Genomic DNA, 21,519 nt, shown 5'->3' with positions numbered 1-21,519 from the left:
GCCGCCGTGTGAACGCATGATCAGGGTGAATGGAGGGTTGTTCATTGGTCTTCTCTAAGAGGGGCAGATTTCCTAATGCCGATAGCCTATAAAAATTATACGGAGTCTACAAGGCCTCTTACGGTATGTTCGAGCAGAATGGAATACGATGACATTGCTTAAGGAAGAGATTCCTGTCTCTGAGATACAAGAACTCTATGGTATGACTATGGTACGAGCAGATTTCACCAACAATCATGAGGGGCCGCATAGTGTCGGTAATTGGGGAGCGTTTGCCTTTGGATCTCCTGACACACCGTCCCCTTAGTCCAGCACAGCTGGCTGAGATCCAGGTTCTCCTGTCTTCCAAATCTATAGCCAGCTTTGCATTTACATTTTGTCACCTCGTGCACTGGGTCGCGTTTGGCCAAACCCAGCGTGATGCGTCGGAAGGAAATGAAGACGATAGGGCCCACAGCACAAACGAGTGCGTCGAGTGCCAAGAAACTGACGGTCATTCTCCAAATTTTCCGGGCAGTCAAACTGTTCTTCTTGGCGCAGCCAAAGCAGCTACGCTGAAAGACCGTTCCGGGTCATCTGAAGAAACTTGCTGGAATAAAGGCCAAGAACAAGCGAGGAAGGAAAAAACACCTTTCACGGCGGAAGAGCCTCACCCGCCCACTCAGGTGGACCCCAACTCCCCGGAAAGTATTTTAAAAGAGGAATTAATGCGCCTTCGGGGTGCAGAAGGCAGTGGAGGCAGCTTAATATTTGGAAGTTCTACTCGACTACTCAGGAGATATGGCGTACTTGAACATCCGTCAGAAACAGAGCCGAGTGGAGAAGCGCATGCAGTAGAAAGCTGCGAAGAGCTCCTTGTTCCTCTTAATACATGCAGGAAAAGGTTAAAGGTGCTGGCAGCAGCTGAGGCTGCGTACCAAGACCTCATCGGGAAAATAAAAGTGTGTCGGCCAAGCACACTGTTGCAAGGGCTACAGCTGTTAGCTCCTGAAACTAGGACAGTGATTGTTCAATGCAATTTACCACAATGGAGAATGGCTAGAAGTTCGAGAGTGTCAGGTGTAACTCGGGTTATCTGCAGAACGCCTTTGGACCTTTTGGAATTTCCCTCATTTGTCCACTTTCGGTTCTGGCCGTAAAGGAGTCAGTGGCTTGGGCTCTAAGGCAACACTTGCCAAAGCTACTAGGTCAAAAAGCGCTTCAGCTGGAGCTCGCAGACCGTATCAACGCTTTGTTTGCTCAGCTCTTCGATCCACAAGGATATTTTTCTAGGTATGTTCGGAGTGAAAAATACTAAATTTTGCATTGTACAGTGCTCTGAAAATTCCCAAGCGATCGTAATCTGGCCTAAGGAAGATGATGGCTTCAGGTTTCCTGCGATCGACGCCCATCCACTTACGCAGCAGCTTCAAAAAAAAGTGAGTTTCTTTTCTGGATTGCCTATGATGCAGAGGGGATGGATGCCACTGAAGAACGCGTATGCGCCGCTAGAACTAAAAATATTTTGCAGTTATCTATGTTTATCATGAATATTGAGCCAGCAGTCCTAGAAGGAAACGTGAAGATTTCATCGTAAATGGGAGATTCAAACAGAGGAAAACCAGATATTCGTGCGCATGCTGTTCAGCTGGAAAAGTACCAGGCCAACTGTCCTAAGCCGCCAGCGTCTACAGCCGAATGTTTTCATACCCTGTGTACACCATTGGATCTTAGAGAGTGTACACAACAGATAGAGTCGGAAGTAAAAAATCTGCAAGATAAAGTCTACAAACAGCCATCGTTCCTGCAGCTAAAACACGAAGGCCCGCCGGCGGCAGGGGAACCAGCACTCCAAGAAGAAGATCTACAGCACAAGTTGCTACGTCTGCAGACGGAGCAGCAGGAGCTTCTCAATCGCCTAGATCCTAAAGCATTCGATCCCATTAGTAACTGGAACTGCCCAGGTGTGTCTGTTCATCTTCTTACACACTTTACCACCGTATACTGCAGAATGAGCAAAGATGCAGCGGACGGAGAAGTTTAAATGCGACGATTTCCTGTGTCACTTTGCGGCAGTGGGTATCCACCCGATAGAACCTGACAATGTTTCTCATGTACTTAAATGGACGTGATTCAGTCGAAGCTTTTTAGGCAATGCTGGTGCACAAACAATTCTCTGAAATGCAGGAACTCTCCCGCGGTTGCCACAGGAACCACAAAGGCAGAGTGTCGGTCCTCTGTCAACGATGCGCAACAAACTTCACTCGTGAGTACAGTCTCACAATGGGGCTACTTAGTGCCCCGCTGTTGAAATCCTTTAATAGCCTGCTATGACAAAGCAACCCGTAGTGACAGCAAAATTTCCACATTTTTGCATGGGGTCTATGCGGCAAATTCTTCCACATTGGAGTGTAAACTGCATCTCAGAACCAGCCGCACCAAGCTGTACGAAATGGTCGGCGCCTTTCGGAATTCCGATCAGAGGATACGTGCGCTCACGCAGCAAGACAGGCGGCATCATTACATGTACTCAGAGTTACAAGGGCCTCCTATGGTTCGTAGGTGTGCTTCTTCCACTAGCCTCTATTCGTCTAACGGCATCAAAGGAATCAGCGCTACACCATCGAAGAAAGTACTTGATTGTTTAGTCCAGCCAGGTAAATATCAGGAGGAAACCTCCATCGACGAGAAAACTGCATTGGAGAAGGAATGCTGCACAGGGGAAAATGAAAACACATATTCTCGTCAATGTCACAACATTGCGGAAAGTGGGAACCAGGAGGTAGGTATCATTCTACAGAATTGTGAATGTAGCTTAACAAAAAGCGAATAGACTTCCTAGACATCAACACTTCTCGTCCACTGACCTGTGCTGAACACTACAAAACAGAAAAATACTCCTAAAGAGCCCATCCAAGCCAAAGATGTTCTGAGGCAACATATTTTTGAACACAGGAAACGGCGCATGAAGAAGAACTTGATCAGAGAGTGTCGGAGTTCTGTATAGGTTCATTGACAACAGATGATCAGAAAGAGCTACAGAACAGCTCTGATTCGCTTTGGACGGTTGTTTCAGTTGCGAAACGATCACATAAAAAACGTTCATCCCCCGCAAAAGTCCGCGAGAAATCGTGCGGATTGACGACGGCGCAAAAACAGGCAAGCGTCAAGCAACGTCCCGTGACACCCGTGTCAAGACAGCAAAAGAAGAAAAAGGAGGTCAAGGACCTACAAGGTAAAGCATTTAAAGGTGCATAATGCTCGACATTTCCGAGTAGACGTGCGCCCAAAACATTCTGAATACCCCAAAATGCAGCCTGCAATCGCGTGTTGCTTGTGTAGGAGGAGACAACTTGCTAGATGGCATAAAGTCCTACACCAAGGTTATTGAAGAAGGATTCCAGAGACAACAGATTACCACTTTCGAGCAGCAGGAAGGAAAACAGCAGCAGCAGCAACGCCAGCGACCTGAGCAGCAAATTGTTCCACGAGCGCAAAGGAACCGTGCCACAGTTACAGGGTACTGCGGCGAACGTATATCGGGAGCGCCCAGCTACACACAGCACTACAAGCCCACAGCTCCACAACTGAGAAGGCACACCACAGGGGAGACTCCTGTGACTAACATGTACCCCTCACGCCAACATTCGGAGTCCTGAGCTGTTTGGGTGGAAGGAGTTGCGTACCTGCAGTTGTAACGGAACGCTGAGAAGCCAGTGTGCCAGGCTGCGAGCCCATGGGGGGCTGCGATATGGCATTCTATGGCGAGCTCAAATCTGAGGGAGGCTCCCTGTATGCTTGCAACTCTGTTGCAGCCCTGTCTCTGTAGGGGGATTTTCCTTGAGAAAGTTTTTTTAGACGCGATGCTGCATGCGGCTCTTTCGCATCTACCGGGAGCCCCATAAAACAGCACATATTCCTTTAATTGGGGAATTGTTGATCGACTGGTGACTTCACCTACGCATTCGCTATGCGGCTGGCGGAGTTTGTGTGCGTCGCTGCGAACGCTGGAGTAGTTGCAGAAACGGGTGCCGCAGTTGTGCTGGAGTGAGAAGAACTGAATACGTGCACGAGGTGAGGGTAGCAGCTAAGCCTGAGGACTTTTACATTATTTGCGCGCATGAACCTCCTATGGTGGAGCTTCAGGCTCTCGTTATGTCCTTCGAAGAGGCAGGTATTTAGGCTCAGGAAATCTCCAACCACATTCGTAAGACTGAAGCGATATCACGAGCTATGTGATTAGAACAAGAATTACCGAACTTAACCGAGAATAGCCGTCAGCTGAAACTGGCCCAAAATACCCGCAGAGAACTCCTCCAAAGTGTGCGACCACTTTGAGAGTCTGCAGAAGTCCTAGGCACAACAGCGAAAGTGTAGTGAAAGTCACTACAATGACAGCAGCAATGTCGTGCTCGTTGTGAAGTGAGTCAGGGCTGTATGAACAGTGAATGTGTCTGTGAGTGCTTACTGATGTATATTGAGTATAACATTAGTGAATTCATTACATTCTTTATGAAGTGACCACTGGTATGACTATAGGAGAGGCTGGCATGAGCCTTGGTGCAAAAGGTTTTGCAACATGCTATGCCGTCCCCTCTCCCAGCACCAAAGGCCGCATTGCCTGCTCTAGTGGGGTTACGAAGGAGAACAGTTTTAAAGAATAAACTGAGAGAACTAATTTCCTTTAACCTTTGTTAGTTTGATATGTTGTTGTTTCAGTATGATAGTCATTGCCTGCCAGCTTGCTATGGTCAGCTGTGGGGTTCTATGGATGTGCCCCACAGTAGTTCTTCAGAGATACAACCTAGTAATACGTGAGGCTAACGGCAAATCTTTTTATTAAAGGGAAATACCATAAGTTATCTTGAGCAGATCCCAGCATAGCATTAGAGGGACTGAGGGCTCTCCCCACACATCATCAGCTTACTGGGCCGCCAGCATCTCTAGTGTTATGGATTCACAACACCCCATCGTGTAAGGGAACTTGGATCCCTAGTATGTCTCACAACTGTGTTTTTTTAATATGCGTTTGTGTTATCGTTGGGGGCAAAAGACGCAGAGCAGCGGTCATTGACTGTTGCATTCACTGAGGAGAGTGGGATCAAGTTCCGACGGCCCTATGACCCCTAAGGCCCCAAACTGCCCGAAGTCTGGCCTTCTGAAGGGGACGCTCTCACAGCTTAAGGTGAGCAAGTTTGCCGAGCCTATCCACAACAACATTATGACTCTCACAGCGACGGACGGTGGTAAACCCACTGCAACCCATCGATATATCCTTCTAGTTTTGTATAAACGGCGGGAGACTCTGCGGTAGTCTGGATGTGAAGGTGTTTCTTGGCTTTAGATGCTGAGATTCGTCTCAATTGAGAGGACATTCCTCGGCTGAGGAGAATATCCTAAGCCACCAGAAATATTCTGCCACCTGCATCGTGTTGCGTTGACTCCACGCTGTCCCGTTAAAGCATAGTTGTACTTCTTGCAGAAAAGCTCGCTATGAAACGAAACGTGATCGTGTAGTTTGCCGATTCCACGCTTCTTCTACCACAGCTGTAATGAGAGCCCTCGGTCGAGGACCGTCGCGACCTGCAGCAATAATAGTCCTCGCAAAGCATATGACGTCTTATCCAGTCCCCACGTGGCGGGAGTCTGGCGCCCCTAATGCCTCATGCTGGGGGAAATGCAGAGGCTTCACATTAGTCACAAAAGACCTTGTTGGGACTCGTGCTGCACGTATGTACCGCCAGGCCCCCCTTGGCGCATGCAATAACACTGTAAGAACTACATGGCCTTCCATAACCCGCTTGCGCACAAGTAAAGAGACACGTCCCAACTTTACACTGGGCATGTTACATAGCGAGGTTCCTCGAGCATAGCCGAGAGCATCTTACGTAGTGCGGTCCCTCGAGCAAATCCGAGGACCCTCGTGAACTGCACTGGAGTCAGAAAACCTAAGATATCCCCCAGAACAGGTGACATGTCCTGCATGTGAATCTACCCTGGACACAACGACTTAAGGGCTGCAGGTGGGTGCCTGTTACGGAGAGCAGGCCACGTGGTATAGGTTGCATCACACCTTAATGCAACTCGTGGTGAACGGCCATGTTTCCCCGTGGGACTCCACCTGAAAACATGGCCAAACTCAATTTGCTGCATGAACGAAGACTGCAGATGATTGTTGAACACTTACTTGGGCCTCAGTCGCCACCCGCCACACAACTATAAACGCAAGTACGTGCCAACGTGAGACATACCATGCCGTAAACGGAACCCCACCTCACGAAGCACAGTTGGGGAAAACTACTATATTTTCCTCACCGGAACCGTTGCCTTCCTGGTAAATAAAATAATTAATACTGCGTTACCTAGGCTTTTGAACTAGACGGATGCGCTGTTGTGCTGAGGACGATCGGCTGCAGCCATTGTTACGGCGTCGGCCCTTTGGTCTTGTTTCTTCAGTCTTGCTTCATCAAGCACATCCTCAAGACATCTTCCGTTGTGTGCAGAAATTAAGTTTAATGTGTTGCAAGCATTTGAAAGGCTTTAAAAGTGGAATTTTAAAACTCTTGTGGCGTTGCAAAAGTATTGTTTCCCACACATGGGTGCAGGTGCTGCCGCTGTTGCTGTGACCAGCGGCCTCTGAGGAGCAGACAGGGAACGTGTGTTGCGCTCTTTTTTCTGTTTCCAACTTTCATCATGGGTGAGCTGTACTCAGATGCGACGGTGACATTTTCAGCTGCAGAGAACCAACCACATGACCGTATGAACGGCAACAACTACTGCCCTCTTCAGACTGTGGCAATATTTCACATACTCTTTGTTACGAGGACAGCAACGACGTGACTTGGTAATACTAAGAACACACCAACATTGTTGTGCTGCGTTACACAGGGGAGGAGGGGGCTTGGGGCCGGGGCGGGACCACAAGCCGTTTCCAAGAAGTACTGTTGAGCGGAGGCAGCAAAGTGCTGCAGCAAGCGACAGAATTTTTAGGGGAGGGCCCCAAGCCTTTGCGTTTCCTTTGTTTCCTTGGTAAGATGCACACACGGATTCTCCGCTACACCTTATTTACAGACATTACGAACAGGAAGAACGCAGCACCGTAGTCGGAGCCTGGCAGAACGTCGTCCGTATTATTGTACCCCCTAAGGGCGTATTGTATATGTGCCTTTTTAGATGCACGTGCGCTGTTTGGAATGCCTTTACAGGCGGCTTAATGACTGTCTTAACTTCGGGCTTGGCGTGCATTAACATTTTTTCGTTTCTTACAGAGCCTTCAAACTACATTCTGCAGCTGTACCTAATGTAAGCAAATCTAAGTCTATACATGAAATCTAGTCGTATATCCCTGTGGGGTCCTATGCAGGCAGTGTACCCTAGCGTTTAACTTGCCTTCCGCATTAACAGTAATCAGCATGTAAATTGGCACAATAAGTATAGTGGGAATCACGTGGTCTACATAGGCGATGCGCGTATATGCAACTGCTCAAGGGGGCATTTGTCCGCAGTTGAGGAGGCTCTCCACTCAGAAACAGGCCTAGGGCCTTCTATATGGCTTCCAGGACTGGGATGTTTGTTCCATTGCGACTGCAGTTTGTTCGGGACACTGACGATGGCGGTGGAGGCCAAGGATATTCCGCCCTTGGAAAGGATGAGGCCATTCTTTTTTTCCTGGTTTCGATTCCTCACTGTTCCAGGAGGCAAGGGCTGCTTCTATATCTTTTACGGTGAGGCTTTGCCGCCCTAGGCTTTTGTGTGCGTCTGACTTGCTGTCGTTTGGCTTACTGCGGTTGACGGCGTATGCCTCCTAGTGTTTGCTGCGCATCGCAAACTACCGTTAGATTAACAACTCACAGGTTAAGCTCTACTTTGTAGCGAATAGTTTAACTGCTTATTGCTACCACTATAAGCCACTCCACTCAACCAAGAAAGAGGCCCCCCATCTTCGTTGGTAGATCTTTTTCCATGTCCTTCAGCTATGATTTTCTGCGGCGGGTTGCGTTGTGTTTTTTCAAGGATCATTGTCTCTGTCCTTGTGGAGGAGTTCTTTCGTCCTAGCCCTTGTTGGTGGGTAGACCTGGAGCGGCTTTGGCCGTGCTTGCCTTTCTGGGTTCTATTTATCCTCTCCTCGCTTCAGCTCTTGGCAGCTTAGTTCGACTGGATGTGCATGATTTATACATGTATTTTAGCCTTGTGTGTTACAGGTATATACACAGCCAGCATGGGTGTTGTGTGCGTCCTGGTACACTTTGGTATGAGGCAGGAGCTACAACAGCACGGGATTAGTGTATCGGTGAGGCATTATTCTACGCTAACTAGACATGCCGTTTGAAAATGCCGGCCGTTTGCGCCTGTGCTTCCAGTTTTTACCTTCCCTTTTCCTCTTATTTGTTGGTAACTGCGTGTTGCCGTACCATATTTAGCATGCTGGCATTTATCAGTTTTCATTCTCGGTTATGGTTATTGCCTTTCCCATCCCCTTTAATAATACTGTACTTTCTCAGTATCCCTTTTGGTGTGCGCAGGAGGGCTCCGGAGATGAGGTGTCGTTGGGACGAGCCATTGAGCCCGACCAGATCACCTCGCCGGTCTTCTAAAACTAAGATATTCTACTCCGCTAGGGTGCATTTTTTTCAGTAAAACGCAGTGGCATCCTAATCGCTTATCGCAACAAACCGTAACAATTGTACACTTAATTTCTTCGTTCGAACTTCAGACACCCTGTCTTCAACTTGTGGATACACGTACCTCAATCTTACGGGCTTTTGCGAAGAATCGTCTTCTGCGCGCCGAGTTAACTCAGGCTTTCGTTTCGTTTTGGGCTGCTGCTGTATTTAGTAGGATTTATAGAGGGCTGATGATGCCAGTTTAGGATAAGACTTATCATAAGGTTTGATAGTAGTGTGACATTTCGGATCGGTTGGAGCCTACGATTTATTATATCGCAAACATGCGAGTGTGCGTACTTTGTGAGTTAACCATCCACATGAATTTCAGTTTGCTGCCTTCTCGCCACTAAGCTGCTGCACCATTTGTGGCTGTTGATTGATAAGGCTTTTGGACCGAGAAAAGCCTTGGGAAGCTTTCGAATGCCAGTGGTTTGGGGCTGGATTTGGACGGTTTTGGGCGGTGTACGGCTTATGTTTAAGGGTGCATTTCGTTCTCTGTGCAGTGCGGAGTAGTTGCCGCCGACAGACACATGCACTGTTCCTTTATGCTGCTTACTACCCCCAGGGAAACTGGTGGTGAAGCCTTGTAAATGGATAGTGTATTCGTTTATGAGTACTGCATTGGTATACGTGGCTGTGAATTACTGACCAGTCAAGATATGCAAACCACAGTGGGCCGGCAGGGCGAGCGATCGCCCGGTGTACATTTTGAAACGTGTATTAGGGAGGACTAAATGTCATAAATATGGTCCGTGTGCTTCAAAAGATTTAATTTCATGCACACGAGTGCGATAACAATTTTTGGAACGCGGGAACTTTCTCCTACAGCATCTAGCTGCTACTCGGGAGCGCGGTCCCGTCTGAGATGCTAGTCCTACCAGCGCCCGCTGCGTTATGCACAACAACCTTCTTGAAGCCTTCATTGAATCACCTTCAAACGCCCGAAGTATGCGAATTGAGGTGTTATGGTACTTTGGTGACATGTAAAAGTGTCGCTTTTCCTCCAAGCTCTACACGCCACCGCCACAGGCAGCCCCAATTATCGGCTCCCTGTGCGTCTGTAGAGCACGTAAGCTCGTAAATATACGTGCATACACAGGAAATAACTTAATTTCGAACACACTCGAACGTGTCTGTGTGTTTTGAACTTGGCTGTTTTGAGTTTTGGGGGGCATCCACGCGGCCACCACTCGAGCTCCCTGTCGTTCAGTGGCAAACGTCCACTGGCGGCGGTGGCGCTGTTGCCTCAGGAGACAGAACGTGAAAACAATTTCTGCATACGAATTCCTTTTAGGAACTTTGAACTACCTGCATCATCCTCTACAGGTGTGGATTGAGCTTTAAGTTTTTTAGGGTGTGCCGCGCAGGGGTTGCTTGGGGGGAGCCACTGCTGCCGGTCTCCTTCGACGTCTAGACACCGCTCACATCTACCTGCCTGTGCTTCAAGCAGAAATACTTATACTGGCATCTCTGCCTTTTCTCCTGCAGGCCTAACGACTAGTCGCCGCATGAATTGACAAGCAGGTCAAAATCCACAAGCCAAAATAAAGGAGCACCAGACAATTTGCAAGGATCGAAGCAGGAGAAGCACACAATTAACCAACAATAATGGCAAGAAAACAAAAGCCAAGACTACCATCTCCAGGGGAGATCTTGTATCCTTTGGATGGGAACCCCGAAACAGCCACCGTTGTAAACCCCAAAGGCCTAAAACTCACTATCTATGCATGGCGAGTGCCACAGCCCAAAGCAGCAGTGCTATTTATTCACGGTGTGCAAACACATGCCAGGTTTGAGTTCCTCAGACACCTCTCTCCAGACGAGCCGGACGTCGTGCTGCCTGCAACGGCAGCGGGAACGAGCGCACCAGCAAACACAGCAGCGGAAACAGCAAAAGCAGGTACTGCACGGGCAGCAAAAGAGTCAGAGGGGGCTAAAGAAGGCGAAGACCAGTACGTTCGTTGGTGTATATACGAAGGCAGCTGGTTCCAACAGCTGAACAAGGCGGGTTGTTCTGTGTATGCGGGGGACCTTGAGAGTTTTGGGCTCTCCGAGGGATGGAAGGGCCGTCGCTGCAGCGTTGAACGCCTGGACGACCTCGGTTTTGATGTAATCAGTTTCTCCGAATTCGTTGCTGAAGACTTAGCAAAGCAAAACAAACGCGGAGATAGTGGTGACAATCAGGCGCTTCCCCCCATCTGCCTCGTAGGTATTTCTATGGGTGGCTTTTCCGTCATACGAGCACTTGAGCTCATGGGTGAGAGAAAGCACTGGCTTCTTGTGCCGTCTGGCGCTCCTGCTGCTAATGGTCGTTCTGCCGCTGCAGATAATGCTGAACCAGAAGGTGCTGGAGCAAATGGGGCTGCAGGAGATGGGGCTGCAGCAGATGCGGTTGCAGCTTCTGAACGTGCTCATATCGTGGCTTGTGTGGCTTTGGCACCGATGCTGGCCATAGAGAAGGCAACCTCTGGCGTTTTTAACAAAACAGTAGCTAAACTAAGCGGAGTCCTCTCGAAGGTCCTTCCACACCTTGGCGCCGTTAAGGTTCCCCCTGCACGCCTTCGCTGGGTCGATGTGCAGAAAGACGAGGTAGGGACATGACTTAAACGACTACTACAGCACGCAGGAGCAACAGCAGCAACGCAGCAGCAGCAGATAATTGACAATGCGGATTCTGTCTCTACAATGTCCGCCTCCACACATGCAGGATGATATCACAACTCACCCAGAATTCTCCCGAGCAGCCAGCCACACAGCCTTTGCAACGCCGGCTAGCAGCTGGCAAGTTTCCTGCGCTTCGTTGTACAGGCTGGCTAGCTAGCTGCTTCTGCGCTAGCTAAAACCCACAGGAGGACCAGCTAGCCACGTGGCTAGCCGCTCTGTGCGTATCTGTTGTGTATTCTGTGTATCGTGCAGGACCCCTTGGTGACCTGCCCTTTGAAGATCCCTTGCCGAATGGGAGCTGAGGTGCTGGCTGCAGTCCCTCGTGTGCACGCGGAAGCCAAGTCTATCCCTAGTCATATTCGCCTCAAAATCATTCATGCAAGAGAAGATTCTATTGTAGAGCCACAGGTCAATACCTAGGACTTGCAGCGACACAGTTGCAGCAGCTTGCGCAGAGCACCGAGTTTAGCAGCAGCAGCCATGCTGTTAGTTGGCGTAGTTGCCCCCTGCGGTGAGGAGGGTTGGTAGCTCGTTTAGCTCGTACTTTGCGTGAAATATATTCAGTCCATCCCTATTGCCATAACTATTCTCCACCACTTCTACTCCTTGCTATGGTTGTTGTTGTTTCAGGGTAGCATGCGCTTTATAAACGAGTCCGCCACCCAAATTACTGAACGTGAGCTGCAGATCCTGGAGGGAGAACGAGGACACTACCTCGTCATAGAGCCCGGAAACGAAGAAGTCCTGAATTCCATTAAAGAATGGTTTAAGATATATTAGTGATATTTCTTGACACCATCTGCGTCTTCGAAAGTTAGCTGCATGCACAGACGCGTGTGTTTTAGGGGTAGCAAATGTACTTATCGATATTTGCGATTTGAGATGTATTCTCTACAATGTTGGACCCAAAGCGCGTCCATAGTCCGTAAAGAGCAACGCGATTTTTATACATCGCGGATGCCTTTTGCCGCTAGCAATATTCTGCTAACAAACCTATCCAAGGTCCCAGCGGAACAGCACAAATTCAAACCCGCTTTGGCAACAGAGCCTCGAGAAACCATATCTCGAACTCTGCGTGTTTAGTGAAGTAACTCCCGTACGCAGGGACCCTAAACAGCATACTCTATAGTACATGCGAAGAGTACACGGCTGTATTTGGTGTTTTCTATATACTTTCGGCTTGATCAATTTGTCTGACCCATCATCCGACAGCCGTCACCGCAGCAACCCGTCAATCTATACTCCAAACACTTGCTAACACACCTCGTGTTTTTGTGCGTTCTTGCGCCTGTTTGCTTGTACGAACCTGCTTCTCTGTTTTGTTCTCTTTGCAGGCCTTGCTTTTCGTGAGTCTGCAGTATCCTCGCTGCATGGTTCAGTGCTAAACAAAGTTGACGCTCATACACAGTCTAGTTATAGGTTGTACACGTGCGTTTAGATACACGGACGCACCCTTGCTTGGAGAAGTGTACAAATGTCTGGGTACTAACACAGGCACCATACCCCCATACATGTGGGAGGGTAAGACCGGGCCGGCGCAGGCATGCATGCGTGCATCTAAGGAATTGGAGTTGGATGCATGCGTGGGACCGGAACCAACCCATGTCCCTAGGCACGGTGACGCAGCCAGCTAGTAGGGAGTGATTTCCTTGCCTGAACACGTGTCATCACCAATACTACCGGAGAAATTTTTACTTCCATCCGAAAAGAGCAGGAGGAAACTTGCTTAATCTGGAGCTACGCGTCTTCTCCAAAGGCCAACCCTAACAGCAAACTGGCACGCCAGAAAAACGTGAATCGTAAAGACTTTCGGGAAAACTGCAAAAATAACGTTTGGTATTTACAAGGCAGAAAATAATAGGTACTCGGTGGCTGGAATGTTGCTGGCTGTACGGTTCAACCAGGTCGCATCCGCTTGGCGTTATTTATACGAGCTGAGTATTTCTGACGACGCAGATACTCTCAAAGGACAAGTGTGGCTTCAGGACTGATGATAAAGGCTCACTAGGCCTAAGGGTGAGGGCTCTCCACTGTGTCTCAGCCACAACTCCAGTAAATCCTGCCATCCGCGGCTGCCGCAATACCTAAATTGAGGAATAATGAAACCTGTGAAACAAATGCGCCTTCAGGACTGAGGGTAAATGCTCACTAGGAAGCTTTCTTGAGCTGGCAGCTGAGAAGCAATAGATGTGGAACCTTTACCATGAACAGTCCTTTTGACTGTCAAAGCGGTGCCGTCTGACAACATTTTGGTTGCGGCCAGAGGGTAAGCAAGCATATGATGGCTAGTTATATAAGTGAAGCAGGAAACCTCTCCTCATTAGGACGATTTCGCGTTTTTGCATTTCACGAGCGGAAGCATGGAACTGCTTTTTCTCATCTTACTTTTATTCGCATTAATCATTAGCACTGTCGTTTCAGGATCTCAAACTAGCAGAATAGCATAGCACGAACTACAGCTTTCCGTTCGTGAGCGCTCACCACTGATATTAGAAGCCAATTTCAGAGGAAGGCACAATGGGGTAGCAATATCTTGTGTCTGCGACTGCAGCTACCGCATACACACCTGCTGGCTGTTACCTATAAGTGGTTCTCCACGGCGAAACGTTCAGCTATTCCTTTAGGCCTAAGACACATCAATTAAGGGGTGTCCAGGTCCGCACATTCAGCTCCTCCTTTGGAGGGGTTGGGTTGGAAGATGATGCTTGGCGCATGTGGGCGGCAGATGCTCGTCTCCCACAAGTGACTCCAACGATACAGCTTCTATTGAACGATTTTCTTTGATTTGTTTAGTTATTTTCTCACAGTAGCACCACACAGACACAAATCAGACAAGTGATATTTGGCCTTTTTCTTTGGTGGCGCAGTTGCGGCCTCGGAGGAGCTCAGCCTTGTGTCGTGCAACAATATTACGTCATCGCAGTATCACTAATGAAACGTGAAGCGACATCGCTACGTCCGGAGCCTATTTACCCAACCTATTCGGCCTCCACCATCCCGTAGAGCCCAGAAAAAGTAGTATGTGCTTAGAATTCAGACTAGCATGACATAAAAACCGAGACTGACTAACCGATGCCCCAAATTCATCGGAAGCTTCCGCCCGGCAAGTATCCAGCTCTCGTCCCTTCCACCTTTATTCCCAAACTAAACGTTCCCTTCCGGAATAAAAGTTGTTATACGGGGCAAATACACTCCTCATGCGCTGGCATTAGCTGAAGTCCTTCAGGGTATTGGTTAGCTCAGCTGGTCTCGTTTCCTCTGCCGCGTTGATCTAAATTTTAGCGCGCTACTCTTTTCCCTAAGCTCAGCAGAAGGAAGAATGGGGGATAGATGCGGTACCAAGTTCCTTTCCGTGAATGGGTTAGACGACGGTGAATTAAGCGTGTTGAGCTGGGAACGCCCCCAAGAAGTCGCTACACTGTGAATGCCGGAACGAGAAGTGACATGACGACGGCCGCAGTACCACCACCCTGAAACCCTGTAGAAGCTGCACCAGAGGCTTATTTTTAATTGGAATGGCATCTTTGGAAAAATCCAACGCCTACGGATACTAAGTTGGCAGCCATGGTAGGGAGCCCGTGACAAAACCCGGAACCCTGCGCTCTGCTACGTTGGAAGGGTTAAGAATGCTAGTGTGGGTTTTCAATCTAAGAGATATCGAGATTTCACTGGATTTAAAACCCTGGTAAATGCAAACTTGAGAGTCTGTAGAGTGTAAACAGCACATGATCAACCCGGATGTAGAGGTCACCGCAGGTTGCGCTCAACACGGGCTGAGCCGCGAAGGCTACGCGTGAAAAACTTGGGAGTGGTGTTACCTAGAAAGGCATACAAATTAAACTGCTAGAATCTATACAAAAGTTGAACTTCTGCTTCCGCTTCTGCGGAAGACCTGCAAAGTTCCTCCCATGCCACAAGCCGCCCCCAGCTGCCTGATGTGTCACAGGAGGCTGCACCTATCGTTCAGGATGCAAATACAAAACCTGCCTAAGAATGAATACTTGGATTTATGAGATACGCTTATTTGTCTTGTGGAAGGAGCGAAATACCCGCGGGAGCGGCTCCTGGGTCTAAGGACCGAATTGCACACGGTGCGTGTGCAAATGTAATGGGCTGGAAGATGCCATGCTAATTAAAGAAAGAACACCCCCCTGCTTTTTAGAAGTAGATCAGGTACTCCAAGCATTGTTGGTCGCGGCACATAGTGAGGATATACGGGCGGGTGCTGCACTCGATACACTGCAGAGCATATCGGCGTGGAGACACTGGTAAACGGCGACAGACCAGAATTCCCGGCTTCATATTGGTTGCACAGATGAAGTCATGGACTCAGCGATTGGTCTTTTCACGGATATGCCTACCAAACAACCTGCTGCTGCCAAAGAGGAGATAGGGCTTTTGGACAATGCGAGGCATGCCAAAGCGTCTGCGGCCGCCGTTGTCATTGTGTCAGACTTTTCTTCCGCATCCACCTGCGCTGGACCTACTTCCCATTCTGCTTTTTTCTCGAAGGGAGCTGGAATTCCATTCCAATGCCAGCTTCATTCCAACGATGCGACGGAAAGCGGGGTAGTTGTGTTAGCTGAGGGGAATGCAAGCAACGCAGAAGCTCAGGTAGCCGACTTGAGCGATCGTTCTTCAAGTTTCTTCGTCAGTGGAAACATGTCTGTCGATAGTTGCTCAACTAGCACTAATAAAAGCATTCTAGAGGGGTCACCGATTGTTCCATTTGATGGATATGCACGGCACATAATTCACGGGCAGAGATCTGCGGCTTTAACTGCGCTCGTACCTGAGACTGAAGTAAACCAGGCATCCAGAGTAATCGAACTAAGCTGCAGAGGAGGAGGGAAAACGTGCCAGGTCAACATGGCAAAATCACAGGCATATCTTCCCACGAAATACGACACCAAAGACCTTCCGTCTTTGTCAAGGCACTCCTCTACGCAAAAATTACTCCAACCAGTTCACGTGCACACAATGGATTGCGAACACTGTATAGGATACATTACAGATTCGGCCCGTAGCACCGCCGAAAAGCGCAAAGTTATGTGCAGCAGTGCGGAGGAGGCGCGGAGATCCGCCAGTAGTTCGAGCACGTCTCGGAGAAGCTCGCTTTGCATTAAGTCTATAGAGCAGCCATGGCGTAGAGTAATGAAGCGACGTCGAAAGAAAAATGTTTGCCTGCACCCCTCAAAAACATCGAGGCTGTCTAACAGCCAAGAACAACTCAGAAAAACAGTTCCACTCTGCGTCTCTCCGGCGAAGCGCCGGGCAAGCTCTAGTTTGAAACCTGGCTCTCTTTGCTTAAATGGCTCATTTGAAGGAGCAGCTATACTCGGCTGCCAACGGTCGAGCGAACCCGCCCTTTTCAACCTCGAAACACGCAGTTCCTCTTTCCCAAGCAACTTCCAGACACTGGCGGTGGGTACTGATACTGTGCGTATCTACCAGCGCTTGGGTTCACCGTATATGGCTGCACAAAGTAATGCCGTTCAGCTGCAAGGATACAATCAGCCAGGGTTCTCAAGTAAATTTCCAGTACTTCGGCAACCTTGCTCTGCGACAAGAAGAATCAAATCAAATGCCCTTCGTGCCAATAAGTTGCGTCACGAAAGTTGCACCGGACGGTTAACTACTGCGGAAAGAGCAAGGAGGCGGTCCCAGAAAGAGCAAGGATCGCATTCCATTTACCCAATTGAATTTGCCCCAAGACGAACTAACTTCCGAAAGCTGAGTCGACAATGCAAAGCTTACCAAGCTCGGCAGCAAATGCGCGTTTGCTTAGAATCTTGGTTGGCATTCTGCCGGAAAAGGAGAGAACTACGACTGCAGCAGGAGCTCCAGCACTTGCGAAGTCTCAAGACCACTGCAATGAACTGTCTACTACAGTGGGCCAGTGTGTTCGTTGCCGTTGGCGCGAGAAGAATTTTCCTGAGCTTGAGGGGATTCAGAGCCTTCGTTGTAGTTGCCTCCCACCGACATCAGAGTTTGCATGCTGGTATGTGAATAGGCTGATCTACCCTGAAAAAGGTGGCTTCATCCACCACGCCGTTATATGTGGGAGCAGCGAGCATTGGCTTAGTGAACGGGGTTTTCCCATTGTGGTCCCCATAGTTCCATTGGTGTTACATGGTGTGTTCTTCCAAAGTGTAGTCGTGAGTAGTAGAGTCGGCAAGATGTGGGCGCTAAGTAGGTTCTGACCGTCATGTTGGAGTGTAAGGAACATTTGACTGCGCAGCAATTGCTAGGAACTACATGCTGTCTCGCACCAGCAGCCTGTGATGCTTTACAACTGTGACTGTGGGTTCAGGGTCGGTGCCTCTCGCTACCTTTCAGTACTGCGAGGATTCAAACATTATTGTGTTCATTATTTTTTCCCGTTTGTTTTTTAGACTGTATCACACTCTGCAATAGAAAATTTGACGGAAGAGACCACTCTCCGAGTAGCCCGTTTTTGGTTTCGTCGTGGGTGTAGCGACGCAGGTGCATGAACGAAACACAAAGCGTAAGGCCCTGTTATACTGGCGCCAGGAGGCAGCTAAATATTGCAGACTGGAGCGGGCTCGCCGCTGCCTGGAAACTGCATCGCTCCTGAGGCTTCACCACCGTTACTGGAGTGCCTGGGTCCAGTTGTTAAGCCACAGGGATAGAATCCGTTGGGCGTTGTTCATTACAATGAAGGCTGCGGATTCGGCGAAGCGAGCGCTCATTGCAGACGCATTTTATGTATTCAGGGCTGCGGCTATGGTGGCTACATCTCGCAATGAATGGTGAGGATTACGATCACATACCTCTGCCTATTAGTCTTCTCGAAAGCAGCTTAGAATTTTCTGGAAGTCTCCTCTTGCTTGCACCGAGAACGCACCACACTAGCACCACCCCGCCTTTTAGTGCTGGTCTGCTGCTGCACGTAGCAAGCTCAGGGAAGCACTGCGTGACCGGACAATTCGGTGGATACGGCATTGGCGTATCGTGGCCCATCGAGCATATTTGCGCCGGAAACTGAGAGTGGAAGCAAGCTATCGTATCACTTGGCTTGTGTGGCAAGCATGGCGGCACGCCACAGCCGAGAGTGCAGCAAACACGGAACAACTTTTGCACAATGCTGGAGCATTTTTAGAAGAAAACAGCACAGGACGATGCTACCTTTCCTTTGAGGCATGGAGGAAGTACACTGCCCTACAAATAAGCTTGAAGGATCGCAGGCGAGCGTTTATGCTGATGCGGAAGAGGCGGATCTTCGGTGAAATGAAGCACGCCTCTGAAGGGAGCAGATTGCTCAGGGAGCAAGCTGATCTACGGGCAGCAGAAACTTTGAAACGCACATTCAGATGGTGGCTAATGCACTGCCGTCGTCGGAAGCGGAATGACGCAGTTGCGCAGCTGCTTGTGGCGGGGGGAAAAAGAAATTTTGTACATGAATCGTTTATCGCTTGGGCAGACGTCACAGCTCGCTGGCTGGCGGCGAAAACTCTGCAACGCCGTAGTTTGCAGGCTTCTCACTGGGCGCAGTGGGAAAAATTCGTACATTCACGCAAACGCCGACAAGCGCGAGCGGAAGAGTTGGTTGCGCGCTCACGCACTAGCTGCTTGGGAAGGTGCTTTAGCGCTTGGCAAATGGGGGCACGAGAGAGGGTGGCTGCTAAACGTCAGACGTTCACCGCTTGGAGGCAACTAGTTACATACTATAGTGGACTGGCCAAGGCGAAACAAGTCATAGGAGTCTCGCAAAGCAAATCCATTCTTAGGAGCACTTTCCTTGCATGGGAAATGGAAACAAGACTAAGGAGGCATAGCCGCACACTGGCCAAAACAATGTTGTGTAGGAGGACGATCGAGGCATTTAAGTTATTTAGAAGGGATGCAGCACGGATAAAACACTCACGGGAATTGCTTTGTGCCCGGAATCAATTTGAGACCATCTCCATTGTCTTTGGAGCATGGAAAACACTACAGTGGCGGCTGAAGGAGCTAAGGCAGCTGCACCTGCAAGCTATGAGTACACTGCGACAGCATCGTATTCAGCCATGGTGGGTGGTGTGGAGACGCAGGGCAACGACTGCAACCTCTCTTCGCCGCTGGGTAGCGCAAGCCGTTGGCAGTCCTTTGCGAGCTGACATACAGCCATGCCTTCATAACTCACAACAATCCTCCACCAAGGCAGCGCTTGCAAAGGAAAACGCCGTCTATCGTGCAGATGTTACGCCAGTGTGCCCTCTAGAGCATACGACCACAGATGTAGGCTCGCCTATAGGTAAACCTATAGGCGAGCGGCGGCAAGCTGTATCAACAGGTTCCGCGGTTTTCGGCTACCCTTCTTCCAAAGATGCCTCGCCAACGCTGCAGATTTTGCAGCCACAGCTGCCTTCCACAAGCGCGAACCTCTCCACATCAAATCTTTGCACTTGGATCCCGCAAGAAATGCTCACTGGCAAAGAACGAAGGCTGCTATCTGGCTGCTCAGTTCCTAACATAAAAGGACGCATTGCTGGTGAAGGGGGGACTCACAGCCATTCCATCTCCACTGTTGAGCTTCACTCCGGATCTTCTACATACAGCGGAAAGGTTTCCAGCAGAAATTCCACTCCACGTCAGCTCTCTGCCTCCGGTGCTCCATGCAGCACTAGCTTCGAGGCTGCTGGTGGCCACAGTAGTGCATCATTCCAGACCCAGGAAAAATATAAGAAGAAACCTCTCCATTACGGCGGTACTCATAGTTCACGTGCACTAGCAAAGTGGAGTACGCTTGTTCAACACAAGAGAAGCGGGAGAACGACTAAGCACGGGCAATCTCAACTTCCTTTGCGGCGGAAGCTAAACATGCGGGCTGATCATTTGCTGCTTCTGCACTGGAAACGCAAGCTACAACAGGTCATACGTATGTGGATGCTGCTCGCGTCTGAAAATCGAAAATCGCGCAGGTTCCCGTGTGACAATATCCTTAAAGTTCCCGGGAGGCCCGTTGTGGATCTCCTGACTGCTGCAAATGATAATGCAGTTGCGTGATCTCTCCGCGGGAGTAACCAGTGGCTGCGCACAGGTAGTAACTGCGTATCTATAGTAACCAGAGGATAATTAGTATGGCATGCCTGGATACACCGTGCACTTTGGCTTGACATATCAAAGCCCTGGAATGCTGCAGTCAGCTTCCATCTGGTCTGCCGTGGTGTAGCAGCTCGGGCCAGAAACGCAGCATCAGCTAAACCCGTACAGTTGAAGGAATGTTGAACGTTTCTGGGAAATAAGGGTGCATTTCAAGGCGACGCCATCTTATTGAGTGCAAGCAGCTGAGCTTGCACCGTTTCCAACGCGAGGGGCCCCTAGACGCTCGTCACGTTTCTTGTCCGGACAGTAGCTTCTCAAACACTCCTTGGGGCGGCCTTGCTGGTTAGAACCTTTTCACAACTTTTGAAGCTCTTTCTGGGGCTGCGCTGTAACCTCGCACCTAGAAGAAAGGCCTTCGCAACAACTGCAGTAAAAGTTTTGCTGACAACAGGGGATGGCTTTATGGTGCGTGCAGACGTCCAGTGTCGCAGTAATTCATGTGCCCCACATCAATATGCCGATATGGAGTAACAATACAATGACGGCAAGTTTTAGATTATCAACTAAAGATAGTTGATGTCTAGGACTCAACCGGCAAGCACTTTGCTGAACCGAAGCTGCTCCTCGAATAGCAGTTTGTTGAACCGAACCTGCTCTTCGAATACCGGAAGTCGCATGCTAATCCTCGGCCTCCCAATCCCTTCAGGATCAGCTTAGTCTGGCACTTCAGGGAGGACCATCGTCAGCAGACCTCCTCTTCTGTATATAGCCAATTTCACCGTCAAACCGATTCCTAATGTTTCGCCTGACGTTGTAGGTGAACAGTGAGTTAGCCAAGGCATTCAACTAGTTGCAGATTGTCGCTTACAACTTACTTCGTAAAAGCTCCCGGCTGTTGCGCGTAGCATTAAGGATTCTGTCTACTGAAGCTACAGAACGCGCGCTCTGCTCCGACCGACGCTGTTTTGCGCTGACCACGAACAACGCGTAAAATATCGCATGGCTATCTGGCTTCCCTGCTTGCACCAAGCTCTGAATTCGGTGCGTGCACTTCTGTTTGCGTCAAGGCCGGCTATTGAAGGTTGCGTGAGCGTTTAATCTTTTTTTTCTAGCGCCAGCTCATATATTGAGGGGAGGGTGAGTAGAATCACATATGGCTTTG

General features: G+C 49.4%; 3 protein-coding genes across 3 annotated transcripts; all 3 read left to right on the top strand.

The window, feature by feature from the left end:
* Positions 1–236: 236 nt before the first annotated feature.
* On the top strand, positions 237–3,638 carry EMH_0076340 (uncharacterized protein; the record flags this gene model as incomplete). The annotated part of the gene is made up of 7 exons (XM_013500083.1): positions 237–857; positions 1,314–1,418; positions 1,628–1,943; positions 2,167–2,245; positions 2,407–2,537; positions 2,987–3,214; positions 3,322–3,638. The coding sequence occupies 7 exons, from the start codon at positions 237–239 to the stop codon at positions 3,636–3,638; spliced, it is 1,797 nt and encodes a 598-aa protein (XP_013355537.1).
* Positions 3,639–6,672: 3,034 nt separating this feature from the next.
* On the top strand, positions 6,673–8,573 carry EMH_0075230 (uncharacterized protein; the record flags this gene model as incomplete). Its single annotated transcript, XM_013500082.1, has 7 exons — positions 6,673–6,676; positions 6,868–7,008; positions 7,185–7,281; positions 7,570–7,703; positions 7,993–8,043; positions 8,181–8,269; positions 8,502–8,573. 7 exons carry the CDS (start codon positions 6,673–6,675, stop codon positions 8,571–8,573), a joined length of 588 nt encoding a protein of 195 aa, XP_013355536.1.
* A 1,680-nt stretch (positions 8,574–10,253) lies between these two features.
* Positions 10,254–12,089, top strand: EMH_0074120 (uncharacterized protein; the record flags this gene model as incomplete). The annotated part of the gene is made up of 3 exons (XM_013500081.1): positions 10,254–11,234; positions 11,562–11,717; positions 11,940–12,089. 3 exons carry the CDS (start codon positions 10,254–10,256, stop codon positions 12,087–12,089), a joined length of 1,287 nt encoding a protein of 428 aa, XP_013355535.1.
* Positions 12,090–21,519: the final 9,430 nt, after the last annotated feature.

Source organism: Eimeria mitis, genomic scaffold, assembly GCF_000499745.2.
Source record: "Eimeria mitis Houghton genomic scaffold, Emh_scaff5, whole genome shotgun sequence".
Classification (NCBI taxonomy): domain Eukaryota; phylum Apicomplexa; class Conoidasida; order Eucoccidiorida; family Eimeriidae; genus Eimeria; species Eimeria mitis.
The sequence above is the reverse complement of the archived record's forward strand: the minus strand, read 5'-3'. Positions and strand labels throughout refer to the sequence as shown.